Below are 26966 nucleotides of genomic sequence, written 5' to 3' on the forward strand. Positions count from 1 at the left end.
CTTAGTCTTGTAGCCCTTCTATTGAATTTCTTTTGTAATTTTGGCTATAATTTTAATTTTCAAGACTCTTTTCTTAAACATCTCTGAGGCTACGAGCAGTTTTTGAAAAAAATTTTTTATTCCCTCCATTAACTGTTTCTTTGCCTGCCCACCCTGCCCATACATTTTTTCACATTCTCACTCGAGCCATTTCTTAAATGACTGGTGATCCTTTACTGTTCCTTCCTGTTTACAAGCAATGTGATTAAAAGCTGACTAGAAGCTCCATGTGGGCAGAGCTTATGACCTGTGGACTGCAATTCTGGGTGATCCTCAAGACCTGCCTGATTCTTTGGGCTCACCAAACATTAACATGCCCATGGCTGCGCTCACTGTGTAGTTCCGCAGAGTGTTTCCTGTGCTCCGTCCGGGCTGGGGGCTCACGGACGCTCATTCTACTTGGGGCAAGGAGATGGCTTGAGCAGGGCTGCTTAGCTGCCCTTTCTGCAGGCTTCATAAAGCCACAAGTTAGAAAAGGCTTTCAGGTAATGATTCACTATTGTGTAATGCTCCCCGACTATGAATTGTGAGACAATGAACTCACCTAACTTTTCTTACAAAATCGTCTTATGCTATTAGTACATATTCACATCTTCATTAATAGTACACATGAAAGTAATAAAACTTGAGTTTTACAAAAGTATCCAACAAATGCTGCCTTTTCCTGAAAATGGTTCTAAGAGATTTCCAAATCAGGAGGGTGCTTTGAGTGGCCATCTCCATGCCTGAAGCCTCTCCAAGGTCACTGTCCACATCTCCCTGTGACCACTTGTGCTCCTGCCAGACCAAGCTGCTTCTACTTTTAAGAGTATACAAAGACCCTCCTGACCCTATGTCCTGCATTCTCCCTTGTGACAGTTATTTTAGGTCAGCATGAGTGGGCCCTAGAGTGCTCAGATATTTGGTTAAACATACTTCTGGAGGCGTCTGTTGAGAGTGTTTTGGGATAAGATTAACATCTGCATTGGTCAACTGAGTAAAGCAGATTGCCCTCCTTGATGTGGGTGGGCCACATCCCATCAGTTGAAGGCCTGTGTAGAAGAAAAAGACAGCTCCTGTTGCCTGAGTGCCTCTAAGCTGGATCGTTTATTTTTTTCCCACCTTTTGGACTCACACTGAAACATCAGCTCTTCCTGGGTCTCACGCCTGGCTGGCTTTCAGACTAGAAAACCTCCATTGGCCCTCCTGTTCCTCAGGCTTTTGGACTTGGACTGCACCACTGGCTCTCCAGTTTGCTAACTGAAGGTCTCAGGACTTGTCAGCCTCCATCATTTTATAAGCCAATTCCTTACAATAAATCTTGTCTGTTTCGTATTGGTTCTGTTTCTCTGGAGAACACTGACTAACACATCTCTTAAGGGGTGAAAACTGATTCTTAAGGGAAGAAAGAAATCTTAGGTATTACAATGGTTTTTGGCCCTCCCAAAGTTTGATTCTACCAGACAAAATTTTGTTCCTTAGTATTTTCTCCTTAATATCTTAATTTTCCCTTAGGGGTAGATAATAGAAAATGAGCTGAGAACCACTTCTTTATGCCTTTTGTTTATAAACTGTTTGCCAGGAGCACCCTCTCCAACTGCTGGGCACCCTTCAGGGGTGTCCCAGCCTCTAACCTTGCTCCCCTGACATCCATTCACAATATAACAGCCAGAGTTTTCTCAAAAACATGCATCCTACATGACAGTCCTTGCTCAGAACCCTCCATGACTCTCAGTTCCATTTAGAATAAAGCCTGACCTTGATTTTGGTGGGTCCCAGGGAATGCTGGGCTTTCCTTTCCCCTGCTTGTCTTGAGCGGCTGGAACACCTTTGCTCTGACAGTTACTAGCTCTGGTCCAGCTCTCCTCCTCAGAGAGGCTTCTGTCCCCAGGCACCAGAGAACTCTCGATTGCATCACCCTGTGCTCTGCTGAAACCACGTCGTACCTGAGCCACATCTGAGCTGGAACCTGGGCCTTGCCTCTGACTATCTGGGTGACTTTGGGGAAACCCCGCACCATCTGTGAACCTCTGTTTCTCATCCACAGGAGAGGGCTAATGGTGCCTGTCTGGAGAATGGTTGTATGGATTGCATGAGAGCATGCAGCAGCAGAGTGGCTGGTGTGAAACTGCTTGACAAACGGTCATTATTATGTCACTCATTCATCCAGCAAATACTGGATTGATGTGTGTCCAGCCCTTGCCTGGCAGGAGCTAAGGTTCAGAGGTGCAGGAGGCAGACATTCCTATGGCCAAGACTAGACTTCTCCGGGGATACTGGTGAACACCAAGAATCCCAGTCCAGTGTGACGTGCTCTGACAAGCAAAAGCACAGGGTCTGTGGGAGTGGGGAGTCTGACCCAGACTTGTGGGGAGAATGAAAGTCACTCGATCATGTCCAATTCTTTGCAACCCCATATACAGTCCACGGAATTCTCCAGGCCAGAGTACTGGAGTGGGTAGCCTATCCCTTCTCCAGCGAATCTTCCCGACCCAGGAATCGAACCTGCGGGTCTCCTGCACTGCAGGCGGATCCTTTACCCACTGAGCTATGAGGGAAGCTGTGGGCAGGGGGGCCGACCAAAACATTGCCCACCCAGTGGAGTGCTAAGACAAACACCCCCACTCACCCTGTCAAACGCTACCTTCAGCAACAAGGTCATTCAAGACCCACCAGGAGGAGTGAGGGGTCTTATTCTGCCTACATGATTGATCATATTAGCTCATTCTGGTTGTGGCACCAAGAATAGGTCAGAGGATTAAAAGGCCGCGGCTGCAGCCGGGGCAAGGGTGAAGGTGAGGCGGTGACTCCTGGCAGGCCCAGAGATGAAGGTTGTGGGGCCCAGGAAGAAATGCAAATGAAGGCCCTGGTACCATACACCCTAGCGCCAAGCTCCTCTGTATCTCGGCCCGGCCCTGTAACCAGCCATGGAACCAAGGAAGGTAAAACCCGTCTCCTGTGTCTCGGTGTTTGTGAAGGGTGGAGCCCTCCTGAACGCTGGGCCCGACGAGGGATCCCTGTGGTCCGGGTCTGAGGGCAGACTTGTACCTGGGGCTTGCCGATGACGGGCAAGCGGCCCGGGGAGGGTCCCGGCGGAGCGGCCCCACTGCAGGGCCGGGGGAGGGCCTGACGGGGTTCGTGGCTTGTGCGGCGGGTGCATGCGAGGTCGTGAGGAACGGCTGGACCGCCCTGGGACAGCGCAGGGTCGCAAGGTACCGGGAGGCCGGGCGGTGGCTGCAAAGGGGCAGCAGGAAGAAGGCGAGGTGGGAAGGGCGCCTCCGGGCCAGCGGTTTTAAGCGAGCGGCCAGGTCTGAAGGCTCTTGGCGGCCCCATCGCCCGGGGCAGGAGGCCCCTGACCAGCCGGCAGCGAGACCCAGCGCTCTCCGTCCGGAAACGCGGCCCAGCCCCCGAGGCGGGTCCTTCGAGTCCCACTTAGTCACCTGGACTCAGGCGAGGGCCCCAGTCCAAGGTCATAGAGCCAGCCGGTGGAGGCGGATTCGAACCCTGAGCCGGGCCAAGGTTACAGAGCCGTTCCCGGCGGGTCAGAACCGGGTCTCGCCTGCCCGACGCCATCCCGGGGGCCGAACCGGGCTGCGGACCCGCGGCGGGGGCGTGGGGCGTGGGGGCGTCTGGGAGCCTGTCAAAGAGGTGGAACTCTTCTCATCGCCGGCTCGTAGTTCGCTCACCCGGCCCTGCGCTGGGCCGGGCCCCGCCGCTTGACTACAAGTCCCAGAAGGCCGCGCGGCGCAGGCGGGGAGGGGGCCGCGCGGCTGGGGCCCGGGGTGACGTCACCTCCGCGTCTCGCTCCCCTTGCCGCAGCCCCTCGCGGCGTCGGGGCGCTTGAGCGCGCGCGGCCTGACGGGAATCGTAGTTCCTATACCGGGAGCCCGAGCGGCGGGTGCGGGCGCACGGACTCTAGCTCCCGGCGTGCCCCACGTGCCGGAGGCGTGCTAACGGCGGGCAGAGAGGGCGCGGCCGGAGGGGGAGCGGAGCTCGAGAGGGCGGAGTGAGGCGGGGGGGGCGGTGAGGGGGGGAGGAGGGCGCCCACACCCCTCCCCCTCCCCGCCGCTCCTTCCCCCTCCCCCGACGTAAACTGGGATCCCTTTCCCCTTGTGTCCGCCATATTGGACTCTAACTCTGGTCAGCGGCGGCGCCGGGCCCGGTGGACTCGCCGTCGCTCCCGCCCAGCCGCCGCCCCGCAGCTGCCGCCCGCCCGCCCGCCCGGAGGCGACCCCGCGCAGCGCCCTGCCCCCCCCGTCCCCCGCCCGCGGCCGGCCAGAGCGTGTCCCGCCGCCGCCTCAGCCTCCCCGCCTTCCCCGCCCTCCGCCGCCGCCCGCGGCCCCGCGCCCACTCCGCGCCCTCCCCGCCCGCCCGCCATGAGCCCGGCCGACGCCAAGCGCGGGGCCAAGCGCCGGAAGAACAAGCGGGGCGGCGGCGGCGGCGGCGGCTCGGGCGGGGGCAACGGCGGCGCGGGCGGCGGCAAGGCCGGCCCGGCGGCGGCGCTGCGCGGCTCCCAGGCCACGGGCCTGGCGGCCCCGGGCGGCGCGGCGGCGGCGGCGGCGGCCAACGGGCCCCTCGGCGCGGGCGCGGGCGCGGGCGCGGGCGGCGCCGCCCCCGGAGGCTACTTTGAGGTAAGCGGCGGGGGGCGGGGGCGGGGGTGGTAACGGTGCGGGGCCGGGGGCCGGGCGGCTGGCGCCCTGACAGCCTCCCGCAGGGCCGGCGCGGGGGACCGCTGCCCCGGGCTGTGGGAGGCGCCCCTCGCCCGGGGCCGGGCCGCCGCTGCCGCCAGGTGCCGCATCTCCCGGGAGCGCGCGGCGCCCACCTGCGCGGCGCTGTCACGGGCGGGCCGGGGCCGCCTCGGCCCGCGCCGGGCCCGTCCTTGAGGTTTACTCGGGTGCGATTCCAGAGCCACTGGGCGTCAGGTGGACGCGAGCGGGGCTCGCCGCGCGTGCCCACCTCCTTCCTCGGCGCCCGGCGCTCGGTCATTGCCGAGCGCCTCCTCCAAGTTTTCTTGTGCTCCTCCGAAACGGGCATTTGAAAAAAGAGCCCTGGCAGTCCTCGCAATTGGCGGCCCTGGCGCTTCACCCCCTGCTCTTTGAAAGTGTTTATAGAGGTAATGAGTGGTCTGGTTACTCAGGTATATATTTGAATCGTCATTTTTTTTTTTTTTTTTTTTCCTTTCTTCTGTCTTTGAAGACAGTAGCACGCACCGCCGCTGCTAGCTGTGGACGGCTGCCACTTTTATTCCGCTCTTGGTCACAACACTTTGCAAGACCCAGGACTGGTACGCGGGTATGCAGTTGGCGGTCATTTCCACTCGTTGAGTCGGCTGCTGAAAGATAATGGATTTTTTTTTTTTCCAGGAGTTTGTGTTGTTAGGACTGTTTTAAGTTGGTTTGAAGACATTTTGCAGCAGTGAAAACAACCGAAAGCCTAGTAAGGAGTATTTATTTGTGTGCCCGTTTCTGAGACAGAAATTATGGGGGATTGTAAATGTTGTGTTGGAATGATAGGTACTGAGAACAGATAAGAAATCATTGCATATGGCATGGCTCTCTGGTGCTGATACTATTATCTGAATACATAGTAATGTGTGTGGGCTTTAGTTGTAGCTTATAGGGTTTTGAGTGTTCTCTGCAACTGTTGGAACTTTCTTTATATTGTCAGCTTTGTTTTTGGTCACAGCCCTGCATTTCACAGTCTCCAGAGCTTGCCATTTTCCAGTACACTGGAGAGCGAAACTGGTGTCGTTCTTAGGATACTGGGTGAGGCTTATGCATTTGCATGGATGGAGTGCAGATAAAGGGCCCTGTTTGCTGCTTCTGGGGTGGGGAGGCAGGGAGGTCTGCTTGAGCAAATTCTTTATAAAAATGTTGGTAATATTGGCTGCAGCTGGATGTAAAATACACCCATTTTTATTGATTTAATAAAAACAAATTGGTGGCACAATAAAAATTCTTACAGTAGCTTTTCATACCATTGTTCTCGGTTTTAATAATTCTCACTTATTTTACATTATTTAGCTAAAATAGCCTTTTAATTATTATTCGAATGAACCTTTTCAAACTTGGATAACTGTCTGCCTACTATTATCTTGACAGGACCGATTATTTTTTCTGTTAAATTTTAGAATTCAGAGTTTTGACTGATCCACTATAAGAACTAAATACCTTGAGACTTGTAGTGCTCTGCGCACACCCTGCACTCACACATGTACACACAGACACTGCAGGGTTTACAAAACTATACTCTTGATATTTTCTGGTATCTTTTGTTTCGCTCAGTTTCATTAACAATAATGGTGGTTGTAATAGATTATTTTATTATGTACTGTTGAGTTGCGACCTGCACCTTTGAAAACATTCTTTTCTACTATACTTTGAAGTTTTCAAGCTGTGTCTTTAGTTTTAAAAGTACTTCACAAGTGTTTTATTAATAACGCATCAAAGATACTGTTTATGGTAACAGGTGACACCAATCACAAAAGTTCTTCGTGTGATTCTGAAACCTCTGAATTGTTTCCCCTCAGATGGTGAGCTTTTTGGGACACCTTATCTGGGGCAGAACAGGCACCCCAAACAGTGTTGGTCAACAAGTAACGGTAAATGGGTGCTGGCCCTGCATTTCCCAGAAAGGCTTATGGTTCTTGGGGCGCCTCGTTTCCATCTCAGTGGGTTCACCAGGGCAGAGGGTGCCTAGGAGAGGTGAGAGCAGGAGGGCTGTCTGCTCTCAGGAGGGTCTTAGCTCCCTCGCTCAGTGTGCTGGCCACGGCGCTGAGCGTGGACCCAGGACCACCTTCCTGGGAGGTGGCTTTGAGGCAAAGGGAGCCTCCACGTGTCGTTGGCTCCTGCAGGGAAATGAGGACTGTGGGATAAGTAGGAAACATAACTGAGCTTCTAGAGTCTTCGGCCCATCACTTCTTGGTCTTTTGACTAAGCTCAGTGTAGAATCTTCGGCCCATAGCACAAGATATTTTGTGTACACAAAATAAACAAAGCCCAGGGACACAGACTTGCTGCGCTCTGTGCCCTGAGGCACAGCCTCACACTGCCCAGTTTTATAGGCTCCCGGCTTCTTGGATTGTTGGGAGAATTAAACAGTTGGAGGCTGGAAAGTGGGCACAAGGGGTTGTGTTTGATCCTGACCCTTGTTGTCAGGAAGCCGGCCTGACTGGCTTTACAGCGACTCTGCTGCAGGATGCTATCGGTGAAGCTCTCTCTCTTGTGACGCGATGATGTAAAAATGATGACATGCGTCTTGGACCAGACCTGTTCTAACAGCCAGGTGTGCGGGTCTGCTCTAATGTGATGATAAAGTTAGCCCTGTGTGAGAAGTTGGTAGGTGAAGGATATTATGAAAATATCTTGCTTTTTTGCATCTCTATTTTAAAATATAATTTTCATAACATTCATGTTGCATTAAGTGAAGAGAGAAGCTTACAAAATAAAAAAGAAGTGTGTGTGGGAATGTCCTGGTGTTCCAGTGGTGAGGACTCCACACTTTGACTGCTGAGGACATGGACTCAATCCCTGGTCAGGGAACTGAATCACAGTGTGGATGAAAAAACAAAACATTGAAGAGAACAGTGTTTGCAGTAAGGATCTGATTTTGTAAAGTATCTCTGTGTGTATATATATTTGCATAGGGAGTCTGATAGGGTATATACATCAAAATATTTTGTGGTGGAAATTCTGATGGCTTTTTTTTTCCTTTTTGCACATGCCTCAAGCTTTAAGACTTTTCTACAATGAACACTACTTATGGAACAAAAAGGTGAATGATATTTTTACAACGTGATATTACCGTCATTTTTTCTTTTGCAAATAAAACTAATTTTGGCTTTTCCCTCCCTTTAACAGTTAAACATTCAAGTGTTTACACAAAATAAAAATATTTATACCATCCCAATTCTGTATTTGAATTGGGGTGCAAAATTAACTCATACACATGTTATTTACCAGTATTTTTGTATTGTGGAAATTGAGCCATGACATAGCTATTGGGGTATCAATTTACATAAAATGCACACTTACGGAGGGCTCAGATGGGTTTTTAGGGCTATTTTGTAACGCTGTTAGAGGTTTATGACAGGAAGTTGTTTGGGGTACAGATCAAGGTACATTTTCAAACAGTGATACTATAGTTTTAAAATCAGAGAACATGGTGTGTAGGGAGCATTTGTATTGATAATAACATAAATCCTTTTTTGTTGCTGAAAAAGTGGTAAGAAGATGTTATTAATGTTTCCGTTCTGTTCAGTTGCTCATTCATGTCCTACTCTTTGTGACCCATGGACTCCTACACGCCGGGCTTCCCTATCCTTCATCAATTCCCGGAGTTTATTCAAACTCATGCCCATTGAGTTGGTGATGCCATCCAACCATCTCATCATCTGTTCTCCTCCTGCCTTCGATCTTTCCCAGCATCAGGGTCTTTTCCAGTGAGTCAGTTCTTTGCATCAGGTGGCCAAAGTATTGGAGATTCAGCTTCAGCATCAGTCCTTCCAGTGAATATTCAGGACTGATTTCCTTTAGGATGGACTGGTTGGATCTCCTTGCAGTCCAAGGGACTCTCGCGTTTTCTCCAACACCACAGTTCAAAAGCATCAATTCTTCAGTGCTCAGCTTTCTTTATAGTCCAACTATCACATCCATACATGACTACTGGAAAAACCATAGCTTTGACTAGACAGACCTCTGTTGGTAAGGTAATGTCTCTGCTTTTTAATATGCTCTTAGGTTTGTCATAGCTTTTCTTCCAAGGAGAAGGTGTCTTTTAATTTCATGGCTGCAGTCACCATCTGCAGTGATTTGGGAGCTCAAGAAAATAATAATTAAAATAATAATGTTTAAGGGCCATCGTACAGTGTCTCCTCCTAGAGAAGGCCGTGGCAGCCCACTCCAGCATTCTTGCCTGGAGGATCCTGTGGCCAGAAGAGCCTGGCGAGCCCCGGTGCGTGGCGTCGCAGAGAGTGGGACATGACTGCAGCTGACGCAGCACATGCGCGCGTCCGCTGGTCAGCTGGGGTGGCTGTGGGTCTGGGCGCACGCAGGGGCGCGCAGCGGCCTTCCCTGCCCCGCAGGAGCCGCTGCCGCGAGGAGGTGCTGCTCCTCATGGCTCTAGGGCTCATTGTTTGCCTGGGGGGTGCTGGGCCGGGTCTTCATTGCTTTCTTTAGGTGCGGGGAGCAGGGCTGCTCGCTAGTTGAAGTCCACAGGCTTCTCACTGTGGAGGCCTCTCTCATTGCTGAGCACTGGCTCTGGGGCGTGGGGGCATCAGCAGGTGCGGCTCCCAGGCGCTAGACGCAGGCTCGGTTGTCGTGGCACTGGGGCCTCGTTGCTCCGCGGCACGCGGGGTCTTCTTGGATCAGGGATCAAAGCCGTGCCACCTGCGTTGCCGGGCGGATTCTTTGCCAGTGCGTCACCAGGGGAGCCCTGGTTTGCATTGGCGTCAGTGACCTGAGGAAGTAGGTCCGGTAAAGATCTAGAACCTTGTGTGATTCAGCAAAGATGTGCAGTGGGCAAAGCCACAGGGAGTGTCTCTGTGTGCAGTATTCTGTGTGTGCACACCCATGGCACCAGTTTTTCGACATAGACAACATGGATAAAAAATATTCCCAGTGCACTAGAGTGTGCCCACGTTCCCCTCCTTGTCAACCTTACTGTTCTTGTGTGGTTTGCCTGTTTTTGATTTTCACATAAAAGTGCTCTGTGGTAGGGCTCTTCGGCTCACCAGTTGTATTTGAGTTACATTCCTGTTGTTGATGCAGCAGTTCATCATTCCTTTTCATGGCATGCAGTTTCCATTGTGTGACTACCCCACAACTTAACCATTCTAACATTGATGGACATTGGGCTTATTTTATTTCATGACTGATACAAATCAGGCTGGTATGCACATTCCAGTACATGTCTTTTGATGGAGAGAGTGCTCCTTTTGGTTGAGTGTAAACCCGAAGTGGAATTGCTCAGTATACATGTGGCTAGACTTTGGTAGGTACCGTTAGAATTTTTCTAAGTGGTTTTATTATATGCTAATTTAAAAAATTAACATGTAGTTATATCTATCTATTTATCTGTCTGTATAGTATCAGTTCAGCACAGTTGCTTAGTCATGTCCCACTCTTTGTGACCCCATGAACTGCAGCACGCCAGGCCTCCCTGTCCCTCACCAACTCCCAGAGCTTGCTCAAACTCATGTCCATCGAATCAGTGATGCCATCCAACCATCTCATCCTCTGTCATCCCCTTTTCTTCCAGCCTTCAATCTTTCCCAGCATCAGGGTTTTTTCTAGTGAGTCAGTTCTTTGTATCAGTTGGCCAAAGTATTGGAGTTTCAGCTTCAGCATCAGTCCTTCCAATGAATATTCGGGACTGATTTCCTTTAGGATTGACTGGTTGGATTTCCTTGAGGTCCAAGGGACTCTCAAGAGTCTTCTCCAACACCACAGTTCAAAAGCATTAATTATTCTGTGCTCAGCTTCCCTTGTGGTCCAACTCTCCCATCCGTACATGACTACTGGAAAAACCATAGCTTTGACTAGACGAACCTTTGCTGGCAAAGTAATGTCTCTGCCTTTTAATATGCTGTCTTGCTGGTCATAGCTTTATTCCAAGGAGCAAACATCTTTTAATTTCATGGCTGCACTTAGCATCTGCATTGATTTTGGAGCCCCCCAAAATAAAGTCTGCCACTGTTTCCATTGTTTCCCCAACTATTTGCCATGAAGTGATGTGACCAGATGCCATGATCTTAGTTTTCTGAATGTTGAGTTTTAAGCCAACTTTTTCACTATCCTCTTCCACTTTGATCAAGAGGCTCTTTAGTTCTTCTTCGCTTTTTGCCATAAGGGTGGTGTCATCTGTGTATCTGAGGTTACTGATATCTCTCCCAGCAATCTTGATTCCAGCTTGTGCTTCATCCAGCCCGGCATTTCTCAAGATGTACTCTGCATCTGAGTTAAATAAGCAGGGTAACAATATGCAGTCTCGATATACTTCTTTCCCAATTTTGAACCGGTCTGTTTCCACGTCCAGTTCTAACTGATGCTGTTTGACCTGCAGACAGATTTCTCAAGAGGCAGGTAAGGTGGTCTGGTATTCCCATCTCTTAAAGAATTTCGCACAGTTTGTTGTGATCCACACAGTCAAAGACTTTGGCGTAGTCAATGAAGTAGTAGATGTTTTTCTGAAATTCTCTTGCTTTTTTGTATGATTCAATGAATGTTGGCAGTTTGGTTCCTCTGCCTTTTCTGAATCCAACTTTAACATCTGGAAGTTCTCGGTTCAAGTACTGTTGAAGCCTAGCTTGGAGAGTTTTGAGCATTACTTTGCTAGTGTGTGAAATGAGTGCAGTTGTGCAGTACTTTGAACATTCTTTGGCATTGCCTTTCTTTGGAATTGGAATGAAAACTGACCTTTTCCAGTCCTGTGGCCACTGCTGAGTTTTCCAAATTTGCTGGCACATTGAGTGCAGCACTTGCACAGCATCATCTTTTAGGATTTGAAATAGCTCAGCTGGAATTTCATCACCTCCACTAGCTTTGTTCATGGTGATGGTTCCTAAGGCCCACTTGACTTCGCCTTCCAGGATGTGTGGCTCTAGGTGAGTGATCACGCCATCGTGAATATCTGGGTCGTAAAGATCTTTTTTTTATAGTTCTGCTGTGTATTGCTGTCACCTCTTAATATCTTCTGCTTCTGTTAGATCCATACCATTTCTGTCCTTTATTGTGCCCATCTTTGCATGAAATGTTCCCTTGGTATCTCTAATGTTCTTGAAGAGATCGCTAGTCTTTCCCATACTATTGTTTTCCTCTATTTCTTTGCATTGATCAATGAGGAAGGCAAGTTATCTCTCCTTGCTGTTCTTTGGAACTCTGCGTTCAGATGGGTATAGCTTTCCTTTTTCTCCTTTGCCTTTTGCTTCTCTTCTTTTCTCAGCTATTTATAAGGCCTCCTCAAACAACCATTTTGCCTTCTTGAATTGCTTTTTCTTGGGGATGGTTTTGATCACCACCTCCTGCACAGTGTTACAAACCTCTGTCCTTAGTTCTTCAGGCACCCTATCAGACCTAATCCCTTGAAATCTGTTTGTCACTTCCACTGTATAATCCTAAGGGATTCAATTTAGGTCATACCTGAATGGGCTAGTGGTTTTCCCTACTTTCTTCAATTTCAGTCTGAATTTGGCAGTAAGGAATTCATGATCTGAGCCACAGTCAGCTCCCAGTCTTGTTTTTGCTGACTATAGAGCTTCTCCATCTTTGGCTGCAAAGAATATAATCAGTCTGATTTTGGTATTGACCATTTGGTGATGTCCATGTGTAGAGTCTTATCTTGTGTTGTTGGAAGAGGGTGTTTGCTATGACCGGTGTGTTCTCTTGGCAAAGCTCTGTTAGCCTTTGCCCTGCTTCGTTTTGTACTTCAAGGCCAAAGTTGCCTCTTACTCCAGGTATCTCTTGACTTTGTACTTTTGCATTCCAGTCCCCTGTGATGAAAAGGACGTCTGGTTTTTTGGTGTTAGTTCTAGAAGGTCTTGTAGGTCTTCATAGAAACGTTCAACTTCAGCTTCTTTGGTTTTAGTGGTTGCAGCATAGACGTGGATTACTGTGATATTGAGTGGTTCGCCTCAGAAATGAACCAAGATCATTCTGTCATTTTTGAGGTTGCACCCAAGTACTATATTTTGGACTCGTGTTGACTGTGAGGGCTTCTCCATTTCTTCTAAGGGATTCTTGCCCACAGTAGTAGATATAGTGGTCATCTGAGTTAAATTCACCCATTCAAATCTATTTTAGTTCACTGATTCCTCAGATGTTGATGTTCAGTCTTGGCATTTTCCGTTTGACTCCTTCCAATTTACCTTGATTCATGGACGTAACATTTAGGTTCCTATGCATTATTGCTATATCTGCTATATATATATAGATAGACAGATGTGTGTGTGTGTGTGTTGAGATCCCGTGGCCTGTAGGCCACCAGGCTTCTCTGTCCATGGCATTTTCCAGGCAAGAATACTGGAGTTGGTTGACATTTCCTTCTCCAGGGGATCTTCCCCACCCAAGGATCAAACCAGGGTCTCCTGCATTGCAAATGGTCTCTTGCATTGTAGGCAGATTCTTTTTACTGACTGAGCCACCAGGGAAGCCTTCTATATATGTGTGTGTGTGTTTGTATATATACACGTGTGTATGTGTATACACACATGCAGTTTGGCTTGTGGGATCTCAGTTCCCCAACCAGAGATTGAACCTGGACCACGGCAGTGAAAGCTTGGAACCCTGACCTCTGGGCCCCCAGGGAGCCTCCCCTCCAGGTACAGCCTTGCATGTCACCATCAGAGCACAGAGCAGTCCCAGTGCCCTGACGGGCTCCCTCCAGCTGTGCCTGCGCAGTCCCTTTCCTCCCGCACCCCAGCTCTGGGTGGTCATGACTTTGTTACTGTGGTTTTGTCTCCTTAGGAAGTCATATAGATGGAATCACACAGTCTGTAACTTTTTGAGGCTGGTTCCTCTCACTCAGCTTAGTCCCTTTGAGTTTCATCTAGGTTTTTGCAGGTATGAGTAGCTTGTTGCTTTTCACTGCCATGTGGTATTCTGTCACACGGATGGGTTGCTGTTACACATTCTTCCATTGGTGGACTTTGGGGTTCTTTCAGTTTTTGATGGTAATGAATGGAGCTGCTGTAAAACGTTTGTGTACAAGTTTTCGTATCAAAGTAAGTTTTCATTTCTCTAGGGTAGATACCAAGGAATGGGGGCATGGTCAATGGTGACGTTTCGAGAAACCGCCCAGCTGTTTCCGGAGTCGCTGTGCCGTGCCGACGCCCCGCGAGCGACGGCGAGAATCCCGTTGCTCTGCGCCCACGCCGGCTCTCAGCGCTGTCAGCGGGTGTCGTTTCGTGCTGCGTCGCTTCAGGTGTGTCCGACTCTGTGCGACCCCGTGGACTGTAGCCCGCCAGGCTCCTCTGTCCATGGGATTCTCCAGGCAGGAGTACTGGAGTGGGGTGCCGTGCCCTCCTCAGATGTTATTTTAATCATTAATAAATAGGTGTGTAGTGGTGGTGTGATTTAGTTTACATTTCCCTAGTGACTACTGTTACTGAACACTTCATTTATTTGTTATTCTTGTATCCTCTTGGATAGAGTGTTTAAGACTTTGCTTATTTGCTTTATTTTTTTTACTTGTTTTATTTTCTTACTTTTGACTTCTGAGAATTCTTCATAATTCTTGTTATGAATCTTAGGTCAGATTTGTGATTTACAAAAAAAGTTTCAGTCTATAGCTAGTCTTTAAATTCCATCAACTTTTTTTTTTTTTTTGCAAAGAAAAATTAAATTTTGATGAAGTTCAGCTTTCCACATTTTTCTTTTATAAATCATACTTTTTGGTATCATGTTTAAGAACTATTTGTTTTATAAAATCTCATAAAGATTTTTTTTTTCCTGCATTTTCTTTTGAAAACGCCATAGTTTTACATTTAGAGCTGTAATTCGTTTTGAGTTGATTTTGTATCAGGTATCAGATTTGGGTAGGATGGATGTCAGGTTTGTTCCAAACCCATTGGTTGTACCCTTTCTCCATTGAGTTGATGTTTCACTTGTGTCAGATATGGCTGAGCGCATTTGTGTGGGTTAGGACTGCATTCTGTTGCATTGATCTGCGAGTCTGTCTCATGGCCTGAACCACACTGTCTCAATCACTGTGGGTCTTACAATATTAGTAAGACGATTCGTCCAACTTAAGATTGTTTTTGCTATTTGGTCATTTCACTTTTCCATACATTTTAGAATCAGCTTGTCTGTGTCTACAAATAATTCTACTGGGCTTTGATTAGAGTAGCCTTAAATCTATAGGTCAGTTTGGTGGAGAATTGACATGTATACTGTATTGAATTCCCCAGTCTGTTAACATGGTCTGTGGTTCTGTTATGTTTATTTAGTCATCTTTGATTTTTTTATAATTGAGATGGAATTGACACACAGCACATCTCTGGCCTTTTTTGTCAGTGTTTTGTATTATAGTTTTCAGCACACGTATCCTGTATATGTTTTGTTAGATTCATAAATGATCAGAGTGGCTTTAAACCTATACATCAGTTTGGTGGAGAATCGACATGAATACTGTGTTGCATCCTCCAGTCTGTGAACATGGTATGCGGTTTTATTTCTTTGGTCATCTTTGATTTTTTTAAATTGAGATGACATTGACATACAGCACATCTTTGATTTTTTTCATCAGTATTTTGTACTATAGTTTCCAGCATACATATCCTTTACATGTTTTGTTAGATTCATGAAGTATTCCATTTTTTTCAACTTCTGTAAATGGTGTTTTGAAGAATTTCTGTTTCTATTCATTGCTAGTATATAAAAGTTATTAATTTTTGTGTGTTCAACTTTTATCTGTTGATCTTGCTAAAATCACATATTCTGGGAATTTTTTTGTGGATTTACACTTTAAAAAAATATTTATTTGGCTGCGCTGGGTCTTCTTGGCAGCATGTGGGATCTTCGATCTTTAGTTGTGGGCCCCCCTGTGATGGGAGCATGGGGTCTTAGCCACTGGACCACCAGGCAAGTCCCTCGTTGCATCTGCTTTTATAAGATATATGTAAATAGTTTTCTTACATTTTCCTTGCCTGGCTTTGGTATCAGTATAATGCTGGCCTCATAAAGCAAATTAAGAATTGTTCCCTTCTCTGTTAGTAGTTTGTGCTTTTCAGAGAATTGGTCCATTTCGTCTTAATTGTTGAGTTTATGTGTGTAGAATTGTCTGTAGTGTCCCTTTTATCCTTTTAATGTCTGTAAGGGGTCTGTGTTCTCTCTTTGATTCCTGATACTGTCTATTTGTCTTCTCTCTTTTCTGCCAGTCTTTCTAGAGGCTTTTCAAGTTTTTAATCTTTTTAAAGAACCAGCTTTTAGTTTTATTGTTTTTTTCTCTTTTCTTTGTTTTTATTTTATTGATTTAAAAGAAAAATTTTTGAAAATTTTATTTCTTGCTCTTTGTTTAATTTCTTGCTTTGAGTTTGTTTTGATTTTTCTTTCTCTAATTCCTTAAAGTAGAGGTTTGGATTATTGATTTGAGACTATTCTTCTTAAAAATACGTATTTTCAAGATAACATATTTCCTAATATACATACACATGTGCATGCTATGTACTCTTGTCTAAGCCATAATTTAGCTTCATCCCACAAATTTTGGTATGTTGTACTTTAATTTTCCGTCAGTTTAAAATATGTTCTAATTTCCCTTGAATCTTCTTCTTTGATACTATTTAAAAGTCTGTTGACTGGGGACTTCCCTGGTGGCCCAGTGGTAAAGACCTGCCTCCCAGTGTGGGGCAGGGGGCTCTGTCCCTGGCGCAGGAACTGAGACCACGCCTGCCTGCGGCTGGGCTGAGCCTGCGCACCTCAGCTACGGTCTGCGCTGCAGCTGACGCCTGCACAGCCAGACAACTAGTTAAAAAGATTGTCGTGTAATTTATCATGTTACTGAGTTGTAGTCTAGTTCCAGTATGGTCAGAGAACAGCTTGTATAATTTTAATTCTTTGAAAAATTTTAAGGTTTTATGGCCTGTTGGTGAATATTGCTTATGTATTTTAAAACATGTAAATTCTGCTGTTATTGAGTGGAGTGCTTGCTTGAATGTCAAGTTAAATTTTTTTGTTTAATTCTATAGTTTTAAAAGAGTTTTTGGAGTATGGTTGATTTGCACCATTGTGTTGCAGGGGTATGGCAGTGAGTGGTTATAGGTCAATTCTGTATTCCTGAGGGCTTTCTGGCTCCTGGTTCTGTCAGTCGCTGGGAGAGGGTGTCGGGGGCTCCGGCTGAGATGGTGGTTTCTCGGTTTCTCCTTACAGTCGAGTTTTTGTGTTGTGTGCTTCAGAGCTCTGTTGTTGGTGCATAAGCGTTTATGATTGTTATGTCTTTTTGGTGACTTGATTCTTTTTTTCATTTAGGTTATGTTCCTCTTATCCCTGGCAGTTTTCTTGGCTCTGAGGTCTACTTCCTCCGATACTAACAGAACCACTTTAGTATATTTTAATTGGTATTTGTGTGATATAGCTTTTTCTGTTATTTTGTTTTTAACCTACCTATGTTCTTTTACTTAGTGGTTTCTTATAGACAGCTGCTTGATTAAGTTTCGTCAATGATGCATATTCCTGTTTTCATCTTTATTTGTATTTCATTTACTTGAAATGTTCTTATTAACTTGAGGCCTTTTTTCCTGGTTAGATTACTGTCTGTCTGGTGGTACTGTAGGGTGCTTCTCTGCATTCTGGGACGCGCTCTTGTTTGACTCCGTTGGCCTTCCGAATACACATGGAGGCACAAGGTGACTTGATTTTAGAGACTGTATAACCAGAGTGAGCTGAAATAGAGTAACATGTATCTTGTGGGCCCGGAAGACATTTTTTTTAACTCTGCAAATCAGTGTTAGTTTCTAGATTATTGTTGGTCACCCAGCCATGTCTGACTCTTCGTGACCCCATGGACTGTAGCACTCCAAGCCTCCCTGTCCCTCACCATCTCCCAGAGTTTGCCCAAGTTCATGTCCATTGCATAAGCAATCCCATCCAGCCATCTCATCTTCTGATGCCCTCTTCTCCCCTCGACCTTTCCCAGCATCAAGGACTTTTCCAGTGAGTCGGCTGTTCGCATCAGGTGACCAAAATATTGGAGGTTCAGCTTCAGCATGAGTCCTTCCAATGAGTATTCCAGGTTGATTTCCTTTAAGATTGACTGGTTTGATCTCCTTGCTGTACAAGGGACTCTCGAGTCTTCTCCAGCACTACAGATTGAAGGCATCGATTCTTCAGTGCTCTGCCTTCTTTAACGGTCCAGCTCTGCAGTTTCTAGATTATCTTAGAGTAATTCCAGTAATATTTGTGGCATTTAATTATCACATCTCCTGTGGAAATGAACTTTTTCTCATTCATAGAACGCAAAGAACATTTTTCTCTCGATTTGAGTACATTATTAGTTACATGTTGAAACTGAATAAGAAGTTAGGAGATTTAACTTCTGATGACCCAGGATTTTTTTAAAAATAAACTTTTCTTTTTTTCTGGAATAATTTTAGACTTAGAGAAAAGTTGCAGAGTTAGTATAGAGAGTTCTCATACTCCCTTCAGCTGAGTTTTCCTAATGTTGACATCTCCCTTAACCTTGGTGTGTTTGTCAGAACTAAGACATTACAGTTGGTACAATATTATTAACTACAGACTCTATCTGGGTTTCACTAAGTTTTCCGCAAATGCCCTATTTGTGTTCTTGGATTGATTCCAGGACATCTCATTGCATTTAGAAAAAATTTAGTAAATTTTTTCTACAGAAGTGCTTGGCAGTTATTCCACTGTGGTGAAATAGCCTGGCAGGGGACACATTCTCTCCAAGTTCCTGCTGAGAATTTAGCCCCCTCTGTGGAGGTTCCTAAAAGGCGCGACCTGCCGGTGTAGGTGCATCCCTAGTCGACGGTCAGGACAACTTAGAGAAGGGAGTTAGCAGCCCTCTGCCAGAGCTGCTTGGCCGCCTTGGATAAAGAAATCCCGTAAGTGGATTCTTGACGCTCCTTGTAATATTGTTGTTGGTGTCTGGTTTTAAAAGCATGAAAAGCAACATCACTCATTAAGTGGCTTAAATTGTAGCTACAGTCAATATTCTTTTTATTTTTTGAGTGTGCCACATGGCTTGCGGGATCTCAGTTTCCCAGCCAGGGAATGAACTTGGGCCACCTCAGTGAAAGTGCCAAATCCTAACCAGTAGACCACCAGGGAACTCCCCAGTAGTCTCTGTTCCTTTAAAAGAATGGTAAGTCAGTTGTATCTCACTTTAAAAAGGGGAAAACAGGAAGGTGGGATCTGTCAGCTGGTCATTCCAGTCGCATGTCTCTCTGCAAACTTGTGTTGACTGGTGCCCGTACTGCTCCAGTTGCTGTGCTGGGCTGGGCGAGTCAGAGACGTACAGAGCTTCGGAGCCGAGCAGGACAATGACAGAACACGCGTCTGTGGCCCGACAGTGTCTGCTGCCTGAGGAAGCTGAGGCCCGGAGAGTCGAGCTGGAAACGCCTGTAATGGTCCTGGTGAGGGGCCCCGCTTGCCCCCTCCAGCTCCTGGTGGCGTTTGTCACTTACCATTAGCCGCCCGAGAGACAGAACCCTCCTGTTACTGTGGTGTCGCTTGTTCTCACCCCGGCTGCACATCGTCTCTCTCTAAGCCCGTCTTTGCTCCTGCTTTCTTCACCGTTTCTACACGTAATCCACGCTGGCCTGAGCAGCTGGAAGCCTTCGCACGTCCTTGGTGACCCCTTTCCTTGTTCTCCCTCCCGCGTATCGCCTCCAGACTCTGGCTGGACGGCGGGTTCTCATCCTTCTTGCTCTCAGCCAGCTTCCTTCCGCCTCGCCGCCACCCCGTGTGTCTGGCACCGGCACAGCCATGGTGTTCCGCTCGCGTGGTGCGGCCTGCACCGCGGGAGCGGGCTGGGCCCTGGGGTGCTGCGTCTTTTTAAAAAATACTCACTCGGCTGTGTTGGCTGTGGCACGCGGGATCTTGTGTCATTGAGGCCTGGGGGATCTTTAGTTGCGCCCTGTGGGATCTCGTTCCCGGGCCAGGGGTGGGGCCTGTGCCCCTGCACTGAGAGGGGTCCCTAGCCCGAGGGCCGCCGGGCCGCCCCTGTTGGTGCCACTGCCGCTCAGCGCTGCTCTCGCCTTTGCCCGGACCTGCTGTGTCTCCAGGAGGGCACGTCCGGTCCGTGGGGCGGGTGTTGCCTTCGCCAGCCTGGGTTCCCTCGGTGCCTGTCCTCAGTTGGGCCACGGCCCTGGGTTAGAACGGACCCCAGGCCCCGGTTTACTGGGCTCTTTTCTCTACAGTCAGCTCTGAGGCTTATCCGGCACGTGGTACACGCTGAGAAAGCTTTCCTGTGAGACCCGGCCAGTTCACGGGAGCTCCTGAAACTCCTCCCTCTTTGCTTTTTTCCTGAAATGTGTCGTTCTTGTCTTCTAATTTGGAAGAAAACATTGTCTTTGTTGTTTTTTCACAGTGAATCCTATACTCCAGAGGTTCTGACTCTGGAGTAGATTTGAGCAAGTCTGTTAACCCTGGAAGCTCGCGGCAGAGTTGTGTGTGAGCGCGCGGCCTGACTCTTGCCACATCACTCGTCCTCTCCTGTCGTCAGTCTTCCCTCTTCTGTTGCGTTGTGTTCGTTAGCTTTGAGATTTTGAGCTTACCGTTTTTCCTTCCCTCTCAGTCTGTCTCTTGCCCTTCATTAACCATTTAACCACATTTCTGTCTGACGTTTCCCACCTGCTGCTGCCAGATCCCTTGAAATACTGGTTAGCACTGCTTGCTTCTCTTCCTTCACCCTCAACTCCCATTTTCCCCGCCTTACCCACCTCTTTCACCTGCCACTTTAATCAGCCTTCCCAGAGATGATTGTGACCTTCTTACCAAATCCTGAGGTTTTTCTTTCAGTCCTGATATCCTTCGAGTTTGTTGCATCTGACCTTGATTACATGTGCCTTTCTGGAACTCTCTCACCTTTCTCTGTGTGGCACCGTCCTGCTTCTTCTCCCCCCCTCACTTAAGCGCTCACCTCGATACAGGACAGTCTATGTTCAGTTCTTCCTCTCGGGTTCAGATTTACACTTGGTGTTTTTACCATGTGTTGGTAGAGGTTTCTGATCTTAGAAACTTGGAGGGTTGACTGAAGTCTAACATTGTGCTCGTACTCACTAGGATGGTGGTGGAGGCCTGTTTTCCCCTCATCTGTGCCAAGTGAACTCAGCTGGTCCATGTTTAGGCTTAACTCTTCTTTCCACGTTGCAAAGTAGGGCTTAGGTATTACTGGTTTGTTTGCTAGAAAACTTAGCTAGAGGTGCTTTTGTCTGAAGATCTCAGGCCGGCTCTGTGTGGTTGTACATTGGACATGTCTGTCAGGTGAGAAGGTTGTGCTGTATATTAATCTTCAAGGTCTTTCCAACGTTGTATCATAAACTGAGTGTGATTGCCGCTCCTGTGGTCACACACTTAGACTGCCCATCGCCCACGGGAGGGGTCTCAGGCATGTAGAATATGCAGAAGCCCACTCGGAGTAGGTGAGGTGCTCCCTGGGGCCGCATGAAGAGCAGGTTGGTCCGTATTTTTAGATAAGACATCACACTTCATAGACTCTTAGTGTGGATCGAGGCTGACGCCCGCAGTTGGTCTGTATTTCCCAATCAGGAGTTTCGCATGATTCCCGTGGTATCCTGAGGCAAGAGAGGATGTTTGTGCGCTTAGCGGAGTGTTGACGCCTATGCCAGTTAATGAGTGCTCATTAAGTAAGTTCATTACTTCGGCTGCTAGTTTTAATTAAACTGGGCCTCACAGAACAGGTAGTCTTAAAAGAAACCCTGGATTGGAGAGAATGCTGATAACGAAAGCATAGGAAACAACAAGGAAATTGATGGCAGAATCGCCACCACTACCTCCTATATCAGCTCTTTGTTAACCATATAGTGAGGTTGAGAGCAGAGAACTGACTCAGAGATTATTTGAAGAGTGAAGTTTTATCCAGTTTTACTAACGATGTGTCCAGAGTGGTTATCGTGTCTTGGGATGTTAGATAAGGAAAGCAGACAGCCTTCACAGTTAAAGTGTTTACAGGTTGAGCATACAGAAGAGGAACAGCACCTGCGTGTTTTGCAGCCATGTTTAAAGTTGTAACAGTGCTCCATCTAGTACTCTACAAAATTTCATCAAGCTTAAGCATGGACTACTTTTATTTTTATTGGAATATAGTTGTTTTACAGTTCAGTTGCTCAATCGTGTTGAACTCTTTGTGACCCCATGGACTGCAGCACGCCTGGTCTCCCTGTCCATCATCAACTCCCAGAGCTTGCTCAAACTCATGTCCATTGAATCAGTGATGCCATCCAGCCATCTCATCCTGTTGTCCCCTTCTCCTGCCTTCAATCTTTCCCAGCATCAGGGTCTTTTCCAATGAGTCAGTTCTTTGCATCAGGTGGCCAAAGTATTGGAGATTCAGCTTCAGCATCAGTCCTTCCAGTCAATATTCAGGACTGATTTCCTTTAGGATGGACTGGTTGGATCTCCTTGCAGTCCAAGGGACTCTCAAGAGTTTTCTCCAACACCACAGTTCAAAAGCATCAATTCTTCAGCGCTCAGCTTTCTTTATAGTCCACCTCTCACATCCATACATGACTACTGGAAAAACCATAGCTTTGACTAGACAGACCTCTGTTGGTAAGGTAATGTCTCTGCTTTTTAATATGCTTTCTAGGTTGGTCATAGCTTTTCTTCCAAGGAGCAAGTGTCTTTTAATTTCATGGCTGCAGTCACCATCTGCAGTGATTTTGGAGCCCAAGAAAATAGTCTGTCACTGTTTCCATTGTTTCCCCCTCTGTTTGCTATGAAGTGATGGGACCAGATGCCATTATCTTAGTTTTCTGAATGTTGAGTTTTAAGCCAGCTTTTCCACTCTATTCTTTCACTTTCAACAAGAAGCTCTTTAGTTCCTCTTTGCTTTCTGCCATAAGGGTGTTGTCATCTGCGTATCTGAGGTTATTGATATTTCTCCCTGCAGTCTTGATTCCAGCTTGTTCTTCATCCAGCCCGGCATTTCTCATGATGTACTCTGCATATAAATTAAAGAAGCAGAGTGACAATATGCGGCCTTGACGTACTCCTTTCCTGTTTTGGAACCAGTCTGTTTTTCCATGTCCAGTTCTAACTGTTGCTTCTTGACCTTACATATTTCTCAGGAGGCAGGTGAGGTGGTCTGATATTCCCATCTCTTGAAGAATTTTCCACAGTTTGTTGTGATCTGCATAGTCAAAGGCTTTGGCGTAGTCAGTGAAGCAGAAGTAGATGTTTTTCTGGAACTCTCTTGCTTTTTCGATGATCCAGCGGATGTTGGCGATTCAATTTCTGATTCCTGTGCCCTTTCTAAATTCAACTTTAACATCTGGAAGTTCTCAGTTCATGTACTATTGAAGCCTTGCTTGCAGAATTTTGAGCATTACTTTACTAGCGTGTGAGATGAGTCCAATTTTGCGGTACTTTGAGCATTCTTTGGCATTGCCCTTCTTTGGGATTATAATGAAAACTGACCTTTTCCAGTCCTGTGGCCACTGCTGAGTTTTCCAAATTTGCTGGCACATTGAGTGCAGCACTTGCACAGCATCATCTTTTAGGATTTGAAATAGCTCAGCTGGAATTTCATCACCTCCACTAGCTTTGTTCATGGTGATGGTTCCTAAGGCCCACTTGACTTCGCCTTCCAGGATGTGTGGCTCTAGGTGAGTGATCACGCCATCGTGAATATCTGGGTCGTAAAGATCTTTTTTTTATAGTTCTGCTGTGTATTGCTGTCACCTCTTAATATCTTCTGCTTCTGTTAGATCCATACCATTTCTGTCCTTTATTGTGCCCATCTTTGCATGAAATGTTCCCTTGGTATCTCTAATGTTCTTGAAGAGATCGCTAGTCTTTCCCATACTATTGTTTTCCTCTATTTCTTTGCATTGATCAATGAGGAAGGCAAGTTATCTCTCCTTGCTGTTCTTTGGAACTCTGCGTTCAGATGGGTATAGCTTTCCTTTTTCTCCTTTGCCTTTTGCTTCTCTTCTTTTCTCAGCTATTTATAAGGCCTCCTCAAACAACCATTTTGCCTTCTTGAATTGCTTTTTCTTGGGGATGGTTTTGATCACCACCTCCTGCACAGTGTTACAAACCTCTGTCCTTAGTTCTTCAGGCACCCTATCAGACCTAATCCCTTGAAATCTGTTTGTCACTTCCACTGTATAATCCTAAGGGATTCAATTTAGGTCATACCTGAATGGGCTAGTGGTTTTCCCTACTTTCTTCAATTTCAGTCTGAATTTGGCAGTAAGGAATTCATGATCTGAGCCACAGTCAGCTCCCAGTCTTGTTTTTGCTGACTATAGAGCTTCTCCATCTTTGGCTGCAAAGAATATAATCAGTCTGATTTTGGTATTGACCATTTGGTGATGTCCATGTGTAGAGTCTTATCTTGTGTTGTTGGAAGAGGGTGTTTGCTATGACCGGTGTGTTCTCTTGGCAAAGCTCTGTTGGCCTTTGCCCTGCTTCGTTTTGTACTTCAAGGCCAAAGTTGCCTCTTATTCCAGGTATCTCTTGACTTTGTACTTTTGCATTCCAGTCCCCTGTGATGAAAAGGACGTCTGGTTTTTTGGTGTTAGTTCTAGAAGGTCTTGTAGGTCTTCATAGAAACGTTCAACTTCAGCCTCTTTGGTTTTAGTGGTTGCAGCATAGACATGGATTACTGTGATATTGAATGGTTCGCCTCAGAAATGAACCAAGATCATTCTGTCATTTTTGAGGTTGCACCCAAGTACTATATTTTGGACTCGTGTTGACTGTGAGGGCTTCTCCATTTCTTCTAAGGGATTCTTGCCCACAGTAGTAGATACAATGGACATCTGAGTTAAATTCACCCATTCCAGTCCATTTTAGTTTGCTAATTGCTAAAATTTCGATGTTTACTCTTGCCATCTCCTATTTGACCACTTCCAGTTTACCTTGATTCATGGACTTAACATTCCAGGTTCCTATGCAGGTTCCTATTCCAGGTTCCTATTGTTCTTACAGCATCAGACTTTACTTCCATCACGAGTCACATCCATTACCGGGTGTTGTTTTTGCTTTGGCTTCGTCTCTTCATTCTTTCTGGAGTTACTGTCCCACTCTTTTCCAATAGCATATCGGGCACCTACCGACCTGGGGGCTTAGTTCATCAATCAGTGTCCTGTCTTTTTGCCTTTTCACACTGTTCATGGGGTTCTCATGGCAGGAATGCTGAAGTGGTTTGTCGTTCCCTTCTCCAGTGGACCACATTTGTCAGAACTCTCCACCATGATCCATCCTTCTTGGGTGGCCCTACATGGCATGTACATCTGGCTCATAGTTTCATTTAGACAAGACTGTGATCCGTGTAATCAGTTTAGTTAGTTTTCTGTGATTGTGGTTTTCATTCTGTCTGCCCTCTGATGGATAAGGATAAGAGGTTTGTGGAAGCTCCCTGATGGGTGGGCCTGGCTGTGGGGAAATCTGGGTCTTGTTCTGAAGTCCTGCTTTACAGTGCGTGATAGTGTCTGGTTCACAGCTAAGTGAACCTCCTCTCTGGTGTACGTATATTCCCTCCCTCTTGAGTCTCCCTTCTCCCTACTCTTCCCACCCCCTTAGGTCCTTCCGATGAGCTGAGCTCCCTGCGCTGTGCGTCTGCTTCCCACTAGCTGTTCAAGTTACACATGGCAGGGTGTATGTCTCAGTCCTGACCTCCTGATTCCTCCCTTCCCCATCTCACGTCTGTGTGCCTGTTCTGTACATCTGCATCTTTGTTGTTGTTTAGTCGCCGAGTCATTTCCGACTCTTTGTGAGCCCTTGGACTGTGTAGCCCACCAGGCTCCTCTGTCAGTGGGATTTCCCAGGCAAGAATACTGGAGTGGGTTGCCATTCCCTTCTCCAGGGGATCTTCCTGACCCAGGGATCGAACTTGGGTTTCCTGTTTGGCCGGCTGATTCTTTACCAACTGAGCCATTGTGTCTCTGTCCCTGCCCTGCAAACAGGAAGGATGAACTTCTTTTGAGGAAAACTTACATTTCTCTAAGTTTCAGTTGCAGAAGCAACTTCAGCTAATTTGTACAGACAGACATTTAGTGTGGAGAATCAGAAATGTACAACGTTTTGGTAGGTGTTGGTGGAGCAGGGTCTCTAATCTGGGCTTCCAAGAATGATTTCCAGAACAGAAGTACTGCACCCAGCCAGGGAGCCGATCAGACCAGCCCACAGCATCTGCCATCCTTGTCTAACACGGACAGACAGAAGGGGCAGACGTGCTGTGGTCCCTGGGGGTAGGCGAAAGGGCTAAAGAATCCCCAGGAGGCAAAATGGCAACAAGATGAACACATTGATTTGTTGGCAGACAATTTGGGCATATTCATAGAAGACAGTGCAGAAGGTTTGCAGAAAGTAAATTGCTAGAGTAAACGATGATGTGTGGAGGGTTTGCCCTGAGATGGTAGAAGCACAGGTGTTTCTAAATAGGTTTCAGCTAATGCTTTTTGGTAGATTCAGATTGACTGCTTTTCTGTGTGTGAGCTGTTGAGTAACCGAGAGCGTGTGTATTCTGAAACAATTTCTTTGGTAAATAGGGTTTTGTGGGAAAACTAGATATACCAGTGATGGAGCAGCCAATGTAATTAAAAAAAAAAAAAATCTTGGATGTAGTGAGATTGAAGCAGGAACAGCACCACGCGATGCACAGAGAGGTTCTTAAGCAGCGATTTGAAGCCAGAAGCACAGAAGGCATCAGCCTGAGACCTTTACAAAGCAGTAAATCTTTACAGTGTTTCTGGTGAGAGGGGAGTAACTATGAAAATACTTGGCAAGACACAGGTTTGCTGGTTAGCTTGTGGCAGAACTGAAAGCATTGCCTCTTCTATGCTGAATTGTTTTTCTTTTATGCAAGGACGAATGGTCTAAGTTTGCTGACCTTTTTTATAATAAGTGGCTGTCAGTAGAAGACCAGATAGAAAATTCAGTATTTTTGAGAAAATAAATACTTAATCTGCCCCCTCAAGGTAAAGGTGACATTTTAACAATAAGTAGAAAACTGCTTTTTGAAAGAAACTCTTGCTGTAGAGAGCATTTTGAAAATGCTTGTCTTCGTAATTTGTTTTTGTTTTGCTTAGATAGTGTAAATGTCATTTTAGTGCACACTTACACCTAGAAATGAAACTTTTAGCCTGTTTAAAAGCTTCCTGTTGTAGTTCTTACTTTTGAACATATTTTTTAAAAATGAAAGAATGTCATATTTTCTGATTCTGTATAACTACAAAGAACTTTGATGAGGAAGATGAAATTTGGCTAGCTGAATTTCAACAAAAATCCTTGTGTAATTGACTGATA

General features: G+C 46.6%; 1 protein-coding gene across 2 annotated transcripts in view; it reads left to right on the top strand.

The window, feature by feature from the left end:
• Positions 1–2943: 2943 nt before the first annotated feature.
• The window catches only part of FAM193A (family with sequence similarity 193 member A), a 153491-nt gene continuing 129468 nt past the window's right edge, over positions 2944–26966 (top strand). Inside the window, exon 1 of one of the 2 annotated variants that reach the window (XM_061145379.1) lies at positions 2944–2960. In XM_061145379.1, coding sequence (XP_061001362.1) covers positions 2946–2960 — 15 coding nt within the window. In that variant the 5' untranslated portion in view covers positions 2944–2945. Of the gene's footprint in view, positions 2961–4601; positions 4650–26966 lie in introns of those variants that run through there. The other variant, XM_061145380.1, reaches the window with a different exon arrangement.

The sequence above is a fragment of the Dama dama genome, chromosome 6 (genome assembly GCF_033118175.1).
Source record: "Dama dama isolate Ldn47 chromosome 6, ASM3311817v1, whole genome shotgun sequence".
Taxonomy (NCBI): Eukaryota; Metazoa; Chordata; class Mammalia; order Artiodactyla; family Cervidae; genus Dama; species Dama dama.